General features: G+C 41.6%; 1 protein-coding gene across 2 annotated transcripts; it reads right to left on the minus strand.

Moving 5' to 3' along the window:
* Positions 1-1,299: 1,299 nt before the first annotated feature.
* Positions 1,300-19,505, minus strand: cenpf (centromere protein F). Of its 2 annotated transcripts, none has more exons than XM_041041100.1 (38): positions 19,476-19,505; positions 18,011-18,185; positions 17,755-17,880; positions 17,309-17,379; positions 17,012-17,148; positions 16,654-16,745; positions 16,302-16,575; positions 15,914-16,116; positions 15,616-15,741; positions 15,392-15,520; positions 14,719-14,841; positions 14,338-14,473; positions 14,103-14,232; positions 13,693-13,972; positions 13,361-13,567; positions 12,890-13,098; positions 12,460-12,589; positions 11,957-12,235; positions 11,165-11,752; positions 10,854-11,027; positions 9,770-10,623; positions 9,446-9,654; positions 9,203-9,350; positions 8,922-9,075; positions 8,635-8,731; positions 8,055-8,308; positions 7,828-7,936; positions 7,421-7,626; positions 7,044-7,262; positions 6,810-6,953; positions 6,434-6,623; positions 6,251-6,348; positions 6,055-6,096; positions 4,682-5,812; positions 4,430-4,559; positions 3,705-4,343; positions 3,370-3,491; positions 1,300-2,444 (listed from the first exon to the last, which is right to left on the minus strand). In XM_041041100.1, exons 2-38 carry the CDS (start codon positions 18,170-18,172, stop codon positions 2,262-2,264), a joined length of 8,505 nt encoding a protein of 2,834 aa, XP_040897034.1. In that variant the 5' UTR covers positions 18,173-18,185; positions 19,476-19,505; the 3' UTR covers positions 1,300-2,261. The 2 variants fall into 2 exon arrangements, with proteins under 2 accessions (XP_040897034.1, XP_040897024.1); XM_041041090.1 differs by having other exon boundaries at positions 9,443-9,654.
* Between the last annotated feature and the right edge of the window lie 193 nt (positions 19,506-19,698).

Consider the following 19,698-nt stretch of genomic DNA (forward strand, 5'->3'; position numbering starts at 1 on the left):
TGCTGAGCGTTATGACAATGCTGTTTCAAAAGTAAAACTCGGATGCAGAAATGTGCATCTTAACTTGTAAAGTTGTTCTGTGGGACTACTTCTAATACAGTACGTGTATATTGCAGGCGAGCGGGTCACTGATCACTTTAATACAACAGACGACTTAATAAAGCTAAACAGCATCAGCATGTGATTACTGCTCTCTATCATGAGGAAATTAACTTGTTTTCCAACTCTCTCTCATAGAATTACACAACACTTGATTGTGTTCTTTATAAGCAAGTTTCTTTTTCATTATGAGTGCTTTAAAATTTGGTGTCTGAATAAACTTCTGCATTATTAAAAAAGGCTGACAGCCGCCGGTGTATCCTTACCAACACCGCCTCTAGGTGATGTAGAGAACTGCAATCAGATGCAGGTGGACTGGAAGGAGTTCAGTGGCCTGATGTGCTGCAGGGGATGAAGTAAGTAACAGCAGACTGGCAAATGATGTTTCCTCTAAAATTCAGAATGAAAATGAAACAATACATTTGTCATTTCACAGCACAACATTTGATAGTGTATGGAGACAGTCTAGCACACAGTATGGACATTCAATTACATGGCTTTCAAAGAAGAAAGTACTTTTTTGAGACATTTCACTGCATCCTCATCTAACAGAGAGAGTTTGACTCAGTTTGATTCTACATGAAAACATTTACTTTTTTCTCAGCAGAAATCTGAATTCAATCTGTTCAATAAACACGGCATCAGTCTCTTCTATTGTTATCTGTGGAACAAACAGGTTTCTATTCAAAAGAGAGGTATTTTGAAGTGTGGTGGGATGAAAAATGACAAAATCCTTTGGTCCAAATTTGTCTTCTGACTACTGCAAAACTCAAAAGTGAACATTTGATATATTTTATGGAATTGGTACCCAGCACCTTGAGCTACATATTTGTTTTCACTTTTATTTCAATTGGTAATGTTCTACTTTCTGCCCCGGCGTGAGGGACCATTTGAAATGGTCTCATCTGAGATTTCATTTCCTCATCTGATGGATAAAAATTCTTTAGCCTGAGTCGTATCTCACACTGACAGATAAATCTGATTTTGTCTGATGTGCATCCTGCCTGTTCCACACTCAAATCACTCTCAGCAGGTCACACCCAGCCCTGCACACTGCTGTACTCTGCACCTAAATCCAACTTCTTTCTCCATATGGCTCAGGTTCTCCACCCTGTGGTGGAACAGTGCACTGAGTGTACTATTCTTTCAAGTTACTGTAAAATAATAGCACCAAAGAGAAGACACAAAGAGATCACACAATCTATGCAGAAGATAAAAAAGGTTTAGTTTTAAAAAAAAAAGGTAATTTTGAACTATGTGGCTTCAATAACTATTTACATTGACCAATTACATTGATTTACACCCAAATAAAAACTGATGAATTTCAGAATTTGCTGCAAAGAAAGAAAAAAAAAGTAAAAACAAAAACTGTTTGATTTGTTGTCTTGACTTCAACACTTAAAATATCTAGAAAATATGAAACAGGAGAAAATCTACACAAACTTAGCTGCCGTTAGCGATTAGCTGATATGTTACAGGACATATAGATGGATGAAGCATAGCTGTTATTACTGTATCATCTACCACGTACAAAGTTCAACATATTTCTCAAACACACCAAGAAGACAAGAAAACAAAAGTACAACCAGTGAGTCAGTAGTAAAGATAAACAGAAACAACGATGAAGATACATTCAGAGACATTACAAAACAATGGTAGCGTCATTCATTCTAAAACATTTAGTAAAAATAAAAACAAACAACTGGCATTTCAAAGACGCAGACAATTTCATTAAAAACTACTTAAAACAAAGCATAATGAAAAATAGTGCTATGCAGAAAATCCGTGCTTGGATATTTGCTGACTTCTCTTGAACCTGCCTCATCATCTTACTTGGGTCAGTGATTTCTTTTACTTCTCATAACTTTCAGCTGCCAGCAGAGAATGGAGAGAACCACAGGTGAAGTGTAGCTGTGTTGTGCTGCGAGAAAGTGATTTAACAGGAGACAAAACTGCTAAGTGTCAGGCAGCCCTACTCCCAAAAAAAAGAAAATGAAGAAAAGGTGCATTGTGAGTGACTTAGATTACATAACATTTAAAATAAGTGTCTTTATCTTGAAGTTTAATATGTTGTCTCAGAAAAGTGTAGTGTTACCTATCTAGAAACATGTATTTATATAAATCACAAGTGCAAGACAGTGTGTGTGTGTGTGTATATCAATCTACTGAACGTGACAGTTGTCTCCTTGTTGTGTTTGTTGTTTTAAAACTTGTTTCTCTTTTTGCTCCGGTGTCTTCCCTAAGCTTAGTGATTGACACAGAGGTTTCTGGTCTCTGCTTGGGGAGAAACACTTTCTGTTGGAGCTTTCCGTGGAGGGACTCTGGAGAGGCGTGGGCCCCAAAAGCTGTGGAGAAAGAACAAGATAAGAGATGGTGAGAGAAAACGAGGGAAAGAGAAACACAACAAAGCAGGAAGTGGTGCATTTGTGAATGAAAGAAACAAAGATAATTTGGCTGCAACTCTTCAGTACAACTGGGATATATTATAAAGACATACATCCAGCAAGGGTTCATTCAAACAGGTGACTGTGCCACATTCTTTCCTCTTGGCCTCTCTGACCTGAAACCCCTACATCCTTTAAACCCACCACTGCTTTGCTTCAGTTGACCTGACTCAATAAGAAGCTGACCTGGACTGACTTAAAGGTGTAAGGGGTCCGGATATCCTGTGGACATATTAGGGGCCTGGTAACCTTAACGACCACATGCATAATGACCTAGAAAGATGGCTGAACAGTTCAGTTTCCACCTCCTGTAAAAGCTTCCTCAGAGATACTGTGTCCACTTTTCTTTTTGGTTACATTAGAACTAGTGGTTCCAGTGACTTCTGATAGCTACATATTGTTACAGCTGCTAAATTGTTAATTAGTCTCATCTGATAAGGCATCATAATTATTTTAGCTTCATCCGTGGGTAATTTCATATAGGTGGCAGCTGTAACACACAAACAAGAAGAAACAGCAATACTAACATCAATGTGGGAACAGACTTGACAAAGAAAACGACTGAAGGGTTTTGGTTTTTTTTGACCAGTCAAGCTGACTTCTAATATGGGACGGTCAGGGAGACATACAGTCTGAGACACTGTCAGCTCATATTTCATCTTTTCTGCCTTAAGCCTGGAGCCAGACCCTGTTGTTCGCAATATTGCTTCATACTTTGTTATGAATATACTGCACATTGTGGCCACTGAGTCCTGCACTGCACTGCAGTGTGTGGGTGTGTGTGTGTGCGTGTATGGAAAAGAGGGAGATGGTTATAGTTGCTCACCTTGCCATCAGGTGCAGATGTGTGAGCAGTCTGCTTGGCAGCCAGCCGAGGACTGCAGCGCCTCACTGTGGTTCTCCTCATGATGAATGGACTCGCCTCCCCCAGAGGAATATCAGCAAAGCCTGAGGGATTGCAAATGATGTCTTGATTTTTTTCCATCACAGAGCATGAAAGTCATGATGAGTGAAAACAGAGCGGTTTGTTCCACCAACTAGCGTAACACCCAATGATTGTTTTTTTTCTTTGCTTCTAAACTTAGCACAGACATATTGCAAACTACAGGTATCTCTTAGTGATAGAGTTGCGGCTGCAATAAATTACCACCCAACACAAACCTTTCTGCACCAGCTCAGGAAGTCCCTCTGGCCTGAACTCCTCATCTCCCTCTTCAGGTCTTGGTTTGGGTGTATTCGTTGCATTTGCTTTGATCTTCTTTGTCAGGTTGTGCAGGGCTTCCTGAGCACTGTCTTTATCACTGATGTCACGGTGACCCCGTTTCCCTGAGGACGACCCCTGAGGGGACCTCTGAGGTGTTGTAGGAGCCATGTTCTCAGTGTTGTCGTGTGTATTTTCCTCCTGATGTTTGGAGGAAGACTTTCTTCCTGAGCGCCGGCAGTGAGTACCAACAGTAATGCTGGAATGGATGGTAGCTTCCTTAGCATGTTGGCTAGCGGTAATCTGTTCCAGTCTTGCTGTCAGTGCATTGTTGGTCTCTTCCAGTTTGTGGACTTCAACCATCAGGCTGCAGTATTTATCCATGCTTTCATCGGCCTCTGTGCTCTTCTCCTCCAGAAGTTTGTTCACTTCGTCCAACTCACTCTTCATCTCCTCCAGCTCCTTATCCCTCTCTTCTAATTCCTTCTTCTTTTCATCAAGGGCAGCCTTAAGTTCTTCCACATCCTTGTTTTTCTCCTGTGACTCCATCTTCAGCTGGTTTGCCTCTGTCGGCACCTCTTCATTGCTCTTTCCATCTCCTGAAAGAAAAATGCAGTTAAAGTGAACAAAAGTGCTCAGAAGTCTTTGCCTTTAATGGTAAACTAACAGGCCATCGTGTACACACCGGAGCTGTTTAACACCACTTGCTTCTCCTGCTCCAGCTGTTTGCAGTTTTTCATCCAAAGATTCATCTTGCTCAGAGCAGAGTCTCTCTCTTTGGACAGACGAGCGGCACGAGACGTTAGCTCTGACACCTAAAGGTGACAGAAACAAGTAAGGGTAAACTGGTGAGTCTCCTTTATGTGAAACTATGCTGGTTATTTTTAGTTTAGATTATTTTATTTTTGAATTTTTTGTTAGATCTGGAAGTGTGTACCTGCTCTGTGAACTGTAGGACAGATAATTTGTGTGACTCCAGCTCTTTCTCCAGAGAGGTGACAGTAGACTGAAGGCTCTCTTGTTCTTCTGTGAGTTTGTCTTTCTCTCCTTCTGCTCTTTGCTTCTCTTCTTCCAGTGCAGCCAGAGCTGAGAACAGGTTCTCTTTCTCTCCTTCAATCAAAGAAAGGGAAGACTGCAATTCCTGTTTTTCAACCTCTAACTTCTGTTTCTCCTCCTCCATTATTTCCTTCTCTTGCTTGAGTGAAGAAAGAGTTTGTTGCATGTCATGTTTCTCCGTTTCTATCAAAGAAAGTCTGGATTGAAGCTTCTCTTTCTCATTTGCGATCATTTCCCTCTCTTGCTCTAGGCTTTTTTTCTCTTCTTCCACAGATGAAAGAGTGCAGCGCAGGTCATCTCTATCCTCTTCCACTGACAATAAATTAGACTGCAGTTTCTCTTTTTCCTCTACCAATCGTCCATTTTCTTCTTCTATCTGTTCTTTCTCTGCCATAACAGATGAGATGGATTTCACTGCTTCCTGCTCCCTCTTCTTTTCCATAATGTCTCTCTCTTCCTCTTTAGCTTTTATGAGCGTTTGAAGCTCCTTAATTTCTTCTTCCAAAGCCTCAATACGGGTCCTCAGGTTGTTTCTCTCTTTCTCCCACTCGTCTCCCTGAGAGCGGAGCCTCTCCCCTTCTGTTTGCCACTGCTCCAGAGAACTCTGCAGACACTGCTTCTCTTTCTCCAGCTCTACCAGCAGAGACTGCACCCTATCTTTCTCCCCTTCCGTTTCTGCACTCTTTTGTTCAAGTGAGACCTCCCTCTGCCGAGAGGCCACCAGTTGTGCCTGGAGGTCATCTACTTGTCTAATTTGTCTCTCTGCTTCCTCTCTCATCCCTTTCTCGAGCTCTTCTACCCTGTATTTCTGTCTCTCCTCTTCCTCTCTCCTCTCTACCTCTGCCTTCTCCAGTCCACTCTCCAGCTCCTCCTTAGCGGCCTTCAGTTCCTCTATCTCTCTGTTTTTGGTGTCCAGCTCTCGCTCCATTCGTTCTTTCTCAGATCTCAGGCTTTCCAGTGTGGCAGAGAGCTCTGATAGTTTCTCACTGAGCTTCCTCTTCTCCTCCTCCACCTAAAAGTGGGGAAGGGTCAAGACAGACAGCAGCAGAGTTTGTGAAATGAGACAAACCAAGAGTGGAGGAGACAATCAGGATGGAAATTCACATGAGAAATTAAAAAAAGTAGGAGAAACCTGATTAATATATTCCTATGTGGACATAATGCTTCATAAAACACTATTAGAACATAAAATAAAAACATGACAGACGTGGGACAGGGTGTCAAATAGCTTAACACAGGTCAATATAAAAGTACCTTTATCCTTTCCTCCTCCAGCTCAGCTCTGGCTGTCTCAGCCTGTGTAAAAGGATACAACACTTGCATTTAATATAAAGTGGCCAAATTTTTAACCCTTTATTTGATCTAACCTCTTCAAATGTGAACTTTATCTTAGCAAAAATAAGTTGTAACAGTGAAAGAAAAAGCTGAGTTTTGTGTTTTGACAGAATACCTCTAGAACAGCTTCCTCTAGACTTCGCTCCACATCTTCCTTCTCTCGCTCCAGGGCATCAATGCGGTCTTGCAGTGAGTCTGACTTTCTCTGGGCAGCTGCAGAGACACACAGCGTCACGCATTTAGGCCAACACATCACGAAACTCAGGAGGTAATTCGTTATTTTCACACGAGGAGTCACCTTTGAGCAGCTCTCCCATCTTCCTTTTCTTTCTCTCATCTGACTCAATGCGGACCTGAAGCTTTTCAATACCAGTCCTCATCTGCTGGACCTCGTCTTGTGTGGAGTTCAGCCGAGATGCAATCTCTCCTTTTTCCAGTAGGGAGGACTCGAGAGACTGTGACAGACGACTCACTTCTCCCTCTAAAGCCTTGGGGAAGAAAACGGGAGGGAAACAAGTCGAGTCACAATGATATATGTATTGCTCCTTGAAGGATCTTTAGCGAAAGGATTACAAGACCTACATCCATTTATTTCCCACTGTCTCTGTATGCCCCTCTTTTTCCATGTAGTCTATTAGTGTTATTTTGAGCATTGTATCAGAAATGCCCCTCACCTGTATTTTGCTGACCATAGACTCAGTATTTTGATTGGAAGAGGTGTGGTCTTCTTTGATCTGGTTAAGATGACCAATGAGCTCATCTCTCTCGCCACTCTGCTGAGAGATTGCCTGCTCCTGCACCTTAATCTGCTCCAACAGCTTTAGTGAAAGAAAAGGAACAAACTTTTAGTTAGAAAAAAAATAAATAAAGGGACAGACAGGCATGATTTTCCCATGTAGAGTATGTACCTGTTGTCTCTCTGTTTTCAGTTTCTCCATGTGGCCTTGCAGGGCTTCATACTCCTTCCTCCCTGCTCTGATGTCGTCCTCCAGGATGGAAATTAGGTTTCTGGTGTCGCAGTTTGTCTTCTCCAGACTGTGAACCTTCTCTCTCCATTGCCCCAAAGACTGGTTCAGCTCATCTCTCTCCTCAGTGCAGGAAACAAGCTCAGATCTCAGCTGGCTCGTCTGAGGAAATAAGATATAGAATAGAATAACCCTGATTGATCAGTAACCTTAAAAACAACAACAAAAAAAAACATATTCAATAATATCTTGCTGTGCTGCCAGTTTTTGTACAATGAAAAATGAAAACATTACTGCTTTTGAAATTCAGCTCTGCTCACCTCTGTCATGAGTGTTTCTATCTGCTGCTCCATGCCTGAACAAGTCCTCCTCTGGATCTCCATCTCACCCTTTAGTCTGGTCCTCTCCTCCTGCAGGGTCTCCAGCTCAGACTCCATGCCCAGAATGTGCTGCTCCAGGTTAGCTTTCTCAGAGCGAACCCTCTTCAGCTCACTCTCCTGCTGAAGGAACTTCTCATCCCATCCACCTACAGAACGAAAAAAATAAATCATGTTGTGCCATCAAATTTAAACTGCTCTTAAAAGTATGATCTCTAACTATGGTGGCACTTTAATTGTAGGAATCCACATGCACATTCACTAAGAACTGAGCACCTTGTTTCAGAATGAGGTTTAAAATGATTAAAAATGTGAAACGGTTAAATTACTTCCTCTAAAAAGATCTGTACCTTTGGCCATCTCCAGTCCTTCCAGCATCTCCATAACATCAGTCAGCTGGCATTTAGCAGTTTGTAGCTGTAGCGTTAACATTTCCCTCTCTTCTGACAGCTGCGCCACCTAAACATGAGCACACAGCATTAGTATCACTCATACTTATAAATAATAAATGCCATTGTTACACTGCACAATGCCAAATGTAACTGATGTCTGGCATTGTGCAATTTTTTCTGCCTACCCGGTGAGAGAGGTCTTTCTTCTCCTCTAGAGAAACGCTCAGCTTATGTGCTGCACCATGTGCCTCCTCCTCTGCTGCATGAACTTTCTTTTCCAAGTTTTGAACTTGGACTTCCAGTTCAGAGCTCAGTTCATTTCTCAGTGCCAGTTCAGAGCTCAGCAGGTCAAACTCTGAGCGTAGGGTCTGGAGTTCCTTTTCTTGTTTTGTGATCATTTCCTTGTATTGGTTGAGGTCATCTTGTCCCTGGGATGAGTCTGTCGATCACATACACAGTGAATATATCAAGGTTATTCCAAAAAATAATATGTGACTTTAAAAAAAAAGTCATTGTCTACAGAAGACTACATTCAAATCAGCAAAGTGTTAAGTCTGTTTAATAAGGTGTGATGCCTATATTAACCAACTATATAACATTATACTTTTATTCTAAAGGTAAAAAAAAAAGTTTTATAATGTTGAACACCACTATAATTCTAGCTAAAAAAAATCATGAGCCTTAAGTATGTGTTCAGTGTGAAATAAGCCCAAGAAAACACAAAATCATTGCAACTGCAGGTATAAGCACAATTTAATTCCTCACCACAGGATTTTAATTCTTTGGTCTCATGCAGAGAGGACATGGGTTGCGAGGCTTCATTTTCAGGAGCATCTCTGGGGCCACTGCCATCGCCAGGAACCTGCAAGAAGACAAAATAAAAGGTCATAAGATCACTTATAATTAAACATTCGTTTTTTGAGAAGAAAATGGTCAGATGGATGAGCAAGAGAAATATCAATAGTCAATGTCAAATCGATGATGCCAGTGTCCCCAACCTTGAGTTAAACCAATAAAGGAATGAAGACATTGCTGTAATAATGGTTTCCTACCTGATCTACAGGTTGCTCTTGGTGCTGTAGTTCCTCCCCCTCGTTGCTCTTCATTTCCTCAACATGAGCAACACATGCCTGCCTCTCCTCCTCCTCCAGCTGTTTCTGGACGATGTCCTCAACAATGTCCTCCTTGAAGACCAACTTTGTCTCACTACCAGGGCAGAGGGAGATTACTCATCACATTACAAAACACATATAATATAAGCATATACAGTAATATTTATAGGTATATTTATGGGTATTTGTCCTTAGAACAAAAGTGTATTTGTGCTCAGTACCAGAACGCCTCATCAGATTGGTGGGAAAGTTCTCCCAGTTCAGACACCACAGAGCTCAGCTGTTCCTTTTCTGGAAGGGACTCTGTATTTGTACAGGAATCAAGTGTTGGCTCCACATCAGTCTGTTCTGCAGCTTCTGAAGGGGAAACTGTTACGGAGATAACTCAGTGTAAATGTACATATTCGAATTAAAGCAGCAACAGTGTCTGATGAAAAACTTTAGTTTTGGTTTACACTCACCACCACGTTCTGTCTCCTCAGACTCCATGTGGCACATTTCTTCTCCTGGTGTGTGGGTCCCCTGTGATTCTGAGAGCTGCTGTATGAGGCTGTGTTGCTGGCCCACCTGCTCCAGCAGTGATTCGTACTGCTGCTTGAACACAGTCAGCTCATTCTGTAAACCCGCCAGCTTCTGGTGAAGTTTAGCCTGCTCTGCTTCAAACTGGTGGCTCCTGTGATAAAACATACCATTCCGGCTAGTAAGGCAAAAACCATTAAACAGACACACACATACATTTCTTTCTAGAGGCACAAACAACCTTTAAAGCAGATAAAGATGTACTGTACCTCTCTCTGCTCTCCTCCTCAGTCCTCTTGTCCATCATCTGGAGCTGCTCCTTCAGCTCCTGCTCTGAGGCCTGGAGTGAGTGCTGGATGCACTCATTCTCCTCTTTAAGTGAAGCCACCTCAGTCTCATGCCTTTCAATGCTTTCTTGTAACTGCAGCTTCTCTTCAATAAATTGATTATAATTCATTTCCAGCTGGCACTTTTCTTCAACTACCTGATTCAAGCTAGAAAGCAAATCATTTTTCTCAGAGGCTAGTTCGCTAAGTTTAGCCTCAAGTTGAATTTTCTCTTCGTTTATCAGGTTGAGGGTAACGTGTAGCTGGACTTTCTCCTCAGTGACTTGACTAAGGGCTGATTCAGCTTTGAGTTTCTCAGCAGTCATTTGCTCAATCTTTCCCTCTGTTTGCTGCTTTTCTTCAGTTACCTGCTTAGCATTGGTCTGTAGTTGTCTGTTCTCCTCAGATAGCTCGTCTAAATTAGCTTCCAGTTGTTTCTTCTCTGCATTTACTTGAATGATTTCATTTTCTACTTGCTCTTTGTCGTCTGTTAACTGTTTCAGAGTGGTCTCAAGGTTGTTTTTCTCCTGGAGAAACTGCTTGTGATTATTGTCTTTGTCTTCAGTTATCTGCCTGAGAGTTGTCTCTAACTTGATGTTTTCCTCTGTGATCTGACTAAGTTTAGACTCTAATGCAGCAACGCTCTCCTCCAGCTGGTTTCGTTTGACAGCGTCCTCTTCCAGACGAGTTATTTCACAGCTCCTCTCGAATAACTCCTCTTTAGCTGTGACATACTGCGTCTCCAGCACAGAGTTCTGGGCTTGCACTTCCTCTAAGCGCGATTCCAAGACAGAAACCTGAAAACATTACAGTATTTTGATTTAATCCCTTTAGAGATATTTTCTTCCTTCAAGAACAAAAGGAGCTGGTAAATATGCTAATTAGGTGGTGCCAGAATTTTATTTTTAAAAAATCTGTAAATGGGTCAAATTACTGAGCTCTAAAAATGATGAAAATAAATCTCCACACAGTCCAGTAACTTTGGCACAGAGCGATTTCTGACAGACATGTAAGACAGTAGCTGTACCTGGGCTTTGCTGTCCTCGAGCCTGGCCTCCATGTCGGACATCTGGGTCTGGTTCTGAGCGAGCTGGGCCTCCAGGGACTCTATAGTTCCCTTCAGCTCCTCCGCTTGACTGTCAAAAGAGTTCATGGCTGTCTCGTTGTCTTCCAGGTCCATTTGCAGCATCTCCAGCTGCACCTTTATGTGAATAATTAAGTATGACTCAACATATATCACACTTTGTTAAAATGTCCTACAGAAGCAAACACAATATAGGATGGTTAAGATTCTATGTAAGACAACTGAAGACATGCAAGAATTAATTACTGACCAACCTTGATTTTGTTCATGGAGTCCACCTTCTCCTTCAGGAGTTCAGAGGATTTGACCTGCTCTGCCTCTGCTTTATTCAGCTTCTCCTTCAGACTCTTGATGGTGTTGTCTCTCTCTTCCAAGCCGCGTGAAGCAGCAGACAAAGTCACCTTCATGGTCTTGATCTCCTCTCGACGAGAACTCAATTCTCCTTTGGCAGCAGTTACTGATTTCTTAGCGGCTTCGAGCTGCTCTTTAAGGCTCTTCTCTGTGTTTAGGAAATTTTCACTCTCTAAAGCGTGACTCTCTGACTGTTTAATCATCTTCTCTGTGAGCTCTTTGAGCTCTTTCTCCAAAGCAGAAACCAGGTTCCTTTTCTCAGCCAGGGTGTTCTCCAGGTTGGACTTAATTTCAATAGTGGAGGAGTGAGTCTTCTCAAGAGCTTCTAGAGACTTTTTAAGGTCAGCGTGGGATTGGTTGACCACATCCAGTTCACTCTTCAGGACTGGAAGCTTTTCTGCTGCATCTTTGTTCCCAGTTACCATTTCTTCTAAGGAAGATATCTGCTCCAGAAGATGGTTGATTTTCTCAGTCTGAGCATGCTGGAGGATCTTCATAAGAAACAGAGCAAGAATGGAATTAGGCTTCATGTTTGAACAACTTTAACAGACTAATGGTAACAGATTTATGCAGTGAATAAGTACACAGATAAATACTTGAAAAGGAACTTGCATTTGAAGATAGTTGCAGCAAATAAAAGGATAAAATAAAACACTGCAGCATAATATAACAAAAAAAATCTAACAGAATTTTACCTCTGCTTCTTTCTTCATCTCTTGTACTGCATTTTCCAGCTCAGCCTTTTGTTTCTCCACAGACAAAATCTGAGCTTCAGCCTCTCTGAGCTGCTTCTCCTTCCCTTCTGTCTGGCCCTGCTGATCCTTCAGCTCCTCTCCTAACATTTTGAGCTCTTCTGATCTTTCCTCGTACATCTTTTTCTGTTCCTCCTGATTGTCAGACAATATCTTAATTTGCTTCTGCAACTCAGCAGCTAGTTGCTCCTGGACCTTCAGGAACTGCTCCATGGAACTGACCTGAAACATGAACACAAGACACTACTTAGGCCTCTACTGGTCAAGACAAAAGTAAAGAATAAAATCCAACATAATGAAAAAGAACAGGGAATGACAGCAGGACAGATTTTAGTACTTAATATACTCAGTTTTATATTACTCTGTTGTACTGTACTTTTTTTCAATTTAATTTTACTTTGATTATAATGTTTTCATTGGTCATAACATTATTTGATAAAACAGACCTTGTTTTTGGTGAGCAGCAGCTCTTGCTGAGCCTCCTCCAACTGCAGCTTGATCTGTTCTGTCTCTTCAGCCTTGGCTGAAACACTCTCCTCACACTGCTTCAGCAGGGCTGCCTTCTCCTCTGCCAACCTGGAAGAGATCAGACACAAAAGACAGAAAACGTGCAGGTTAAAAGCAAGTTACATTAATTGTAGCCCCAGGAAAACAATGGGGACACAATGTTCATTTCATACAGCACTAAAGCATCCTTGATAATTTTATGACCTCTTAAAAGCAAAATCATGCTGCAAAGAAGCAGAGCTCTCAGACACAAACTCAACTAAAACTAAACTTTCTAAAGATTGTAAAGGTAGGATTTATTGCAGGGTTGTTGTATTAGCAAAAGTGTACAGAGAAAATTATGAACTAAACAACAAGTTAAACTCCCACCTGGCATTTTGCTCCTCCTGCTGTGCAGTGGACTGTGCGAGGCTCTCTCTCAGCTGGTTGATCTCAGCCTGGCCCAGTTCTACCAGCTGGTCTTTGGAGCGGACCAGGTCACAGGCTGCCTGGTGCTCGTCCTGCAGCTCTGTGTTTGTCCTCTCAGCTTGCTCTGCTCGAGTTATTTCCTTTTGCAACTGCAACTCCAGATCTTTGACCTGTGCAGGTTGCGTTGAATTTAACATTTTTTATTGGGTATACAATTAACCAAAATCTGAATAAAAATGCAGAGCAATTTAGTGATGAAGAGATTATTTATCCGCTAATACCATTAAAAGACAGGGACGAGGGAGGTCACGTTTTTCCACATTCAATCATTTAAAATAACAATAATAAAAAAAACACTTTTCTTTCTACCTGGAAAATGTACCCAATAAACCAATAAGTGAATGAATAATAAAAATCAATACAACACATCACCTGAGCTTGGAGCTGCGCCACTTGCACACCGACATTCTCCAGGTCTTTGGCGTGCTTCTGTCCAGCCTCAGAGAGTTGAGACTGGAGCTCGTCGTACTGATGCTCCCTCTCCTCTAACTCTGTGCTCTTATTGAGAAGTTCTCCTTTCAAGGAATCAATGTGTGCAGACAGGCTGGCTTTATCTGCCTCTGTACTCATGAGCTGCTTCTACAATAATCACAGGAAATGTGGTTAGGGTGAGAGGTCACTGGAACAGGTTCTTTGTGCTTAATATTAAAAACAAGTGTTCAATATGCAGGGATTTCTTGTGGTATAAAACCACTGCAGCTTACCTTAAGTTCATCGTTAGCCTCATTCAGGGAGCTGAGACTGTTCTCCAAGTTGCTAATTTTGTTTGTAAACTCCTTTTGCACAGCTTCAGTTTCATTAATCAAGGTCTCCTTCTCTTTCTTCCACTCCAGCAGAGCTTGATGTTCTTGTTTCAGTTCCTTACACTCATTCTGACTCTCAGTGAGATTGCATTTCAGCTCTTGGCTCTCCTTCTCCAGGACTGTCAACCTGTTGGTCAGACGCTCTGTCTCCTGCTTCTCTTTCTGCAGTTCATTCTGAGATCTACAGTGCAATGTAAGAATATATTTACATGGACTGAAAAAAAAGTTCAGTACAACAGATGAATAATTGTCTTCCCTCTTTTTCTAAGTATGACTAGCTCTCGCCTTTTGAACAGTAAAACTATGCTTACCTGTCATTTTTGATTTCTGCATCAGAAAGTGTCTTCCTCAAGTTTTCCAGCTCTCGTGCCGAAGCCTGAGTCTGCTGCTCCAGTTTTGACTGAAGTCTCTTCAGCTCATCCACCTGTCCCTCTGATTTTGCTAAAGGGCAAAAAGACAAGTGAAAAAGTGAGACAACTTCAGGTAATTACCAGAAAAAAAAAACCTGCTACCCTCTGCTATTGCCAATTCCTACTACAAATTTACCTTTGAGGTCATCTAGTTGTCCCTGGGTGCGTTTGAGGCTCTGGTCTGCACTCTTCTTCTCTTCCTCCAGCTGAGACAGACGCCTGCTGCTTTGGTCCAGTTGGACAGTCAAACTGTTCTTTTCTTTCTGCAGCTCCTAGACAAAGGAGGAAATGAGGACAGACAGGGACGATTAAAGACATGAAGACCAAGAGTGAAAAAAGGATGACATGAAAATCAGAGGAAAAAAAGAGGAAAAAAATGAATTGAGACCTGTTTGCAGTGTTACAATAAATAGATACTAACCCCTTTATATTTTAGTAATTTGGTTAAAATATAATGATATTATGAGATGTCAATTCACCACTACAGTAAGTGGACATTCTACTAAAAGCACCCCACCTCCATTTTCTTGCGGACGTCCTGCTCTTTGGTCTGGCTGGCCTGGAGGCTCTGCTCTGACCTCAGAAGTTTCTGTTTCTGCTCCTCCACCTCCTTCTCCATCTGACTCTTCTGGAGGCGTATCTATATTTAATAAAATTCAAGGGCAGAGACAAGTCAAGCAAAGGACCAAGAAATACATACAAGAGCAGAACAAAATCTGCGGCACAAATGGCAACTGCAAATGCCTTCATCTTTTATCAAATTTGTTTGTGGTGTAAGATAAAATTTCAGTTTCAACATTGCCAGCGGTGGGTATACTGTGCATGCCAACTGAAACAGTCGGTACAGCATCAGTAAGGTTTTTGACAGTAAAATGCATTTCAGATGTAAAACAGCAGAACACATGGTAAAGGTATCAAAGGTTATACTGTTAAACCGATTAACAAAACTGTTGTCTGATGTGACACGTGGGCCGATTACACTGCTGTTCTCACAATCACCATCTTGATCAAACAGTCACTGGAATTTGTTTTCCCATTTTCTTTCATTGCTGGTTAGCCAATCATATTAACTAGATAACGCAATGACAAAGCAATACACAGAAGTGCGTCCGCCGCCCTCACAATGGCTGTGTGAAGTAAGAGAGATTCTGAGTAGAAGAATTAATAACAGAAAAGAGCAAAGTAGTTACCTTTTCCATGTCAGCCTGCAGCACATTGTAGTCTTTTTTGGACTGTTGGACCTCTTGTGTTAGCTTGGTTCTGGTCTGGTCCAGCTGCTGATCCAAAGCTTTATGGGAACTCTGCAGCTGGGCTAGCTCCTATACAGAATATATAGAGCATTTTTAACCTATAATGTCTGGAAAAAACTAAAACGTTAAAGGTCTAATGATGGTATCACTCCACAGTATTGCACCTTCTGGCTGTCTCTCTCCTGGTCCTTGAGTTTCTGTTCCATGGCTCGTCTGCAGCTTTCAGCGTTGTGCCTCTGACAGCTCATCTCCTCTGTGACTTGTTTCAGCTTCTGCTCAACTGAGGAACACTAAGAACAATCCCAAGCAACATTTTAGTCATCTTTGCCAGCCATGTACATGTACATACATGTATATACTTTTTATCTTCCCTTCTGCAAGCTATGTTACCAAGTAGACATAAAACAAAAACAAGATATCCCACAAAAATAAAGTCTCTATGTACCACTCATGGAAGCCTACCTTAGCCTCAGCCTGCTGGTGTCTGTCTGTGGCCTGACTCAGCTCATGGCTAGTCTTGGCCAGGTCTCTGTCCCGCTCAGTCAGGTCTTTGCGGGCCTGGTTCAGCTGGGTTTGCAGTTCCTGTAGCTTAGAGGCCTGGCTACGAATTTCTTTCTCCTGATTGGATAGATTCCTCTCTAGCTCTGACACACGGCCACGCAGCTCTGTTGAAGAAACAGTACAAATTAAATCGCTGGACATGATAAGAACTGTCAAACTCAAAGGGAGCAAATAGATTTTTCAGAGGTAGTGGATATGCATAAAAAAATACTACCTAATATTTCACAGTAGAGATGCCAAACACTAGAAAAATGACATTAACTTCAGAAGTAAATCATAAACAACAAACCTTGGTTGAGAGTCTTCAGCTGCTCCATCTGTTGGGAGGATCCACTGGGACTCTGCAATGCTCTGGAAGAGCTCATTCTCTGGCTGGGTTTGATAGGTGTCTCCTCGTGGGCATCCCACAAGGATGCCCCTCGCCTCTTCAGAGGCGTTTCCATTGGATCTTGAGACAGGCGACTGTGGGCCTGATCTTGCTGTTGCCATGGGAATATAGAAGATCCAGCTTGGCGGGCAGCAATGTCCTTGTGACTTACACTGGCTGATGACTGATTCAGCAGCTAGAAGAGAAGAGGCAAGTTAAAATAAACTACAAAGAAAAATAAACATAATAAATATAAGTAATGTAATGTACTCACTTTGACCTGCAAGACTTTGAGTTCAGTCTCAAGCCTTTTTCTTTCTTCTACCTCCTGGCTGTATTTCTCCTGTAGATCCTCTAGTCTATTATCTGGGGAACACAGACAGTTTACATGTTAGGGTAAACTGAAAAACTCCTTTATAGTCCTAAAGTCCCAAATAGATGACAAGCAGCAATTTCACTAACACTTGCATTAATACTTTCAACTTATATCTGCAAACAGTATTTACAAAAATGAAGAGACAGGAAAGCATATAGATGGAAACCAAACAACTGATGTACGGTAATAAGTCAAATTTTTAAAGGACATACAGCATGAACTTTGACAGATAACTGATAGAAACAAACTGAAATACCCTGCTGTCTATAGGCTGGGACTGGAGCTGGGGTAGAGAAGCTTTTCTGTGGAGTAGTGTAAGGCTGAAGCTCAGAGGAGGAGGATGACAAGGAGGAAGAGCCAGCAGATTGAGAACGATCCAATTCATTTTTGTACCTGGTCAGAAGGGGGGAAAAAAATGTTTACAGTCATTTTACACAGCATGTCTTATTGAGCGCTTGACAAAACACAAAGTCACAAAAGCTACATTTACAAATCCAAGCATTCCACTTTTATAGTTAAAACTCAATAACAACAGACAGACAAGTGAACTCACTTCTTGAGCTCCTGCTCCAGTCGTTCTATGGTCTTCCTGCAGGAGTTAAGCTGACCCTCCAGGTAGCTCACCTAGATTCAGGAACAGGATTCAGTTAGGAGTTATAAATTCATGTTAACTCCAGGTATCAGGTATCCAGTAACAATCACAGCAGTTGATGTGTACCGGATGCTTAGTTTTTCCAACAGACATATAGTGGGTGATGCTGAGCTGCTCCCCTGTTTCTGTGTAACAGCTGTAATATCTTAACATAAAAATACTTTAATTCCTATACATTTTACTTTAAAAATACAGTGTTTGTTGGCACATTCAAGTACACCTGTGAAATATTAACACCAGTAGTTAATTTCCATTGAACTGGTGACTTTGTACTGAAAGTACATAGTTATACAGTAAGGCAACAAACTGCAGCAGATACTTCTTTCTCTCTTACAGCAGTAACCGACCTGCTGCTCTTTGACTCCCAGGTCATGGGCGGCCTTCTGACGGGCTTTCTCCAGAGAGTCACAGGACTCTACCAAAGACTGGTTTTCTCTTTTCAAAGCAGAGGTCTCTGTACGTTCACTGTCCATCTGGAGAGAGAGAAGCAAATAATTAACAGACACACAGACCACTACATCAGTAATTTCCCTATGAAGATCAATACAGTTCATTTATTTACACTTATTTGGTTTCATTCAAACTTTCCTTTTGAGCACTGACCTTTTGTTTCTGCTTCTGCAGTGCAGCCTCTAAGGAATCCAGCTGAAACTGTTTCTGGGTCCTTTCCTTCTTCAGTTTATCCAGCTGGACTTCCATCTCCTGGATCTTCTGCAGGGCTTTCCCTGGAAGTCCATCCTTCCACTCCTCCACCGCCCAGCTCATGGTTATAACCTGACTAAATACACATCATTTTATTTGAAGGGGAAAAAACCATACAATGAACACTAAGTAGTTAATTGCTAATTTCTGTATTTTTTTCTGTCATGCTCCCTCGACCCAGTGCAGGTGGTGGGAGAAAGGAGGATGGTAGCGAAGCTATCATCAATGATGGCGTACGAGTCCCACCCCATGCAGGACACACTGACGGCACTGAGCAGCTCCTTCAGTGAGAGGCTGCTTCACCCCAAGACAGTGAAGGAGCGTTATCGCAGGTCCTTCCTTCCTGCTGCTGTTAGACTGTACAACCAGCTGTGCTGAGCAAACCACATGCACACACACTCATTCCTGGACTTAAATTTGGTGCAATATGTACAGAATTTCTTCTTTTTCCCATACTGCTCAAACAGTGCACATGGTCACTTTGGTCACTCTGTTTATAGTATTTATTATTATTTTCCTCTAATAAGTAAATTTTTCTTGGAGTCTGTATATCTTTTTGATCTTATCTGTATATTCTGAGTGCCTGTACCTTATTGTATCTGCTCTTTGCTGCTGTAACGGTGTAATTTCCCCATTGCGGGACTATTAAAGGTTTATCTGATCTCTTATGCGATGAAAACCAAATGTCTTTGGCCTAACGAGAGCACAACAGAGAGAGTTAATAACAATAACAACAACAATAGTAGTAACAAATAATAATCACGTTAAATTAACTATTGGTGACCGCTTCTATTCCTTTAAGCATAAGATCCCATACAATTATATGCCATTAAACATAACAGCGTTTGCTAATGAAGCGAGTTAATGGTAACAAGAAACCGACAACACTAACACTAGCTACCTAAACCTGACGCGTTCGTGCATAGCATTATATTTGTAAAGAGAGTAATATTACAGCAGCAACGTTAACGCAAACGCTGGTATTCGCTAATTAATTTATCATTAGCATTATCTTTTAACAACGTGGAAGCATTGTGAAGTTAGCAAAAAACTACGTGCGTTACAGTTCATGGTGGCTAACGAAACGAAAAAGGTTAGTTTCAATGTTATTTAGTGAATTTAGCGAGTAAACAAAACAAAGATATTAGTGATGCTGAATGATGAGTCTGAAGTGGACCACAAACGTAACGTTAGCGCAAACCGTTTCTGCTCGACTTAACCGAGCTGTGTTAAACATGGTTTTAGAAAGTAACGTTAGCTAATGTTAATGTTGGCTTTAATCACAAAGAGATAACAGAACGTGTTGTAAAAAGACATGTATTAACGTAAACATCAGGCTAAAATTAATTAAAACAGCTCTACTTACTTTGGGCGCGATGCTCCTCTATCAGACACACAAACTGTTGATGCTCGTTGGAAAATTCAAACTCCACCGGAGGAAACCGCAAGCCACTCCGCTGCATGCCCATTGGCTATTTTGTGTGACGTCAGCCAACGGACGCAGCTGATTGGCTTACTTCTGTCTCAGCAGTGCCACCATGTGGTGTGACTTTGTAAATATTAATCACAAACAAATTGGCTTCCACAGA

This window comes from Toxotes jaculatrix, chromosome 1, assembly GCF_017976425.1.
Source record: "Toxotes jaculatrix isolate fToxJac2 chromosome 1, fToxJac2.pri, whole genome shotgun sequence".
Classification (NCBI taxonomy): Eukaryota; Metazoa; Chordata; class Actinopteri; family Toxotidae; genus Toxotes; species Toxotes jaculatrix.

What these genes read in the sequence shown, in the direction of transcription:
- cenpf (XM_041041090.1), bottom strand. Translation starts at nt 18,172, where the DNA reads ATGAGCTGGGCGGTGGAGGAGTGGAAGGATGGACTTCCAGGGAAAGCC. An exon ending in AGGAGAGAGACAGCCAGAAG is followed by an intron (nt 15,521 to 15,615) that starts GTGCAATACTGT and finishes TATTCTGTATAG; the next exon opens with GAGCTAGCCCAGCTGCAGAG. An exon ending in TGAAAACAGAGAGACAACAG is followed by an intron (nt 6,954 to 7,043) that starts GTACATACTCTA and finishes CTTTCACTAAAG; the next exon opens with CTGTTGGAGCAGATTAAGGT.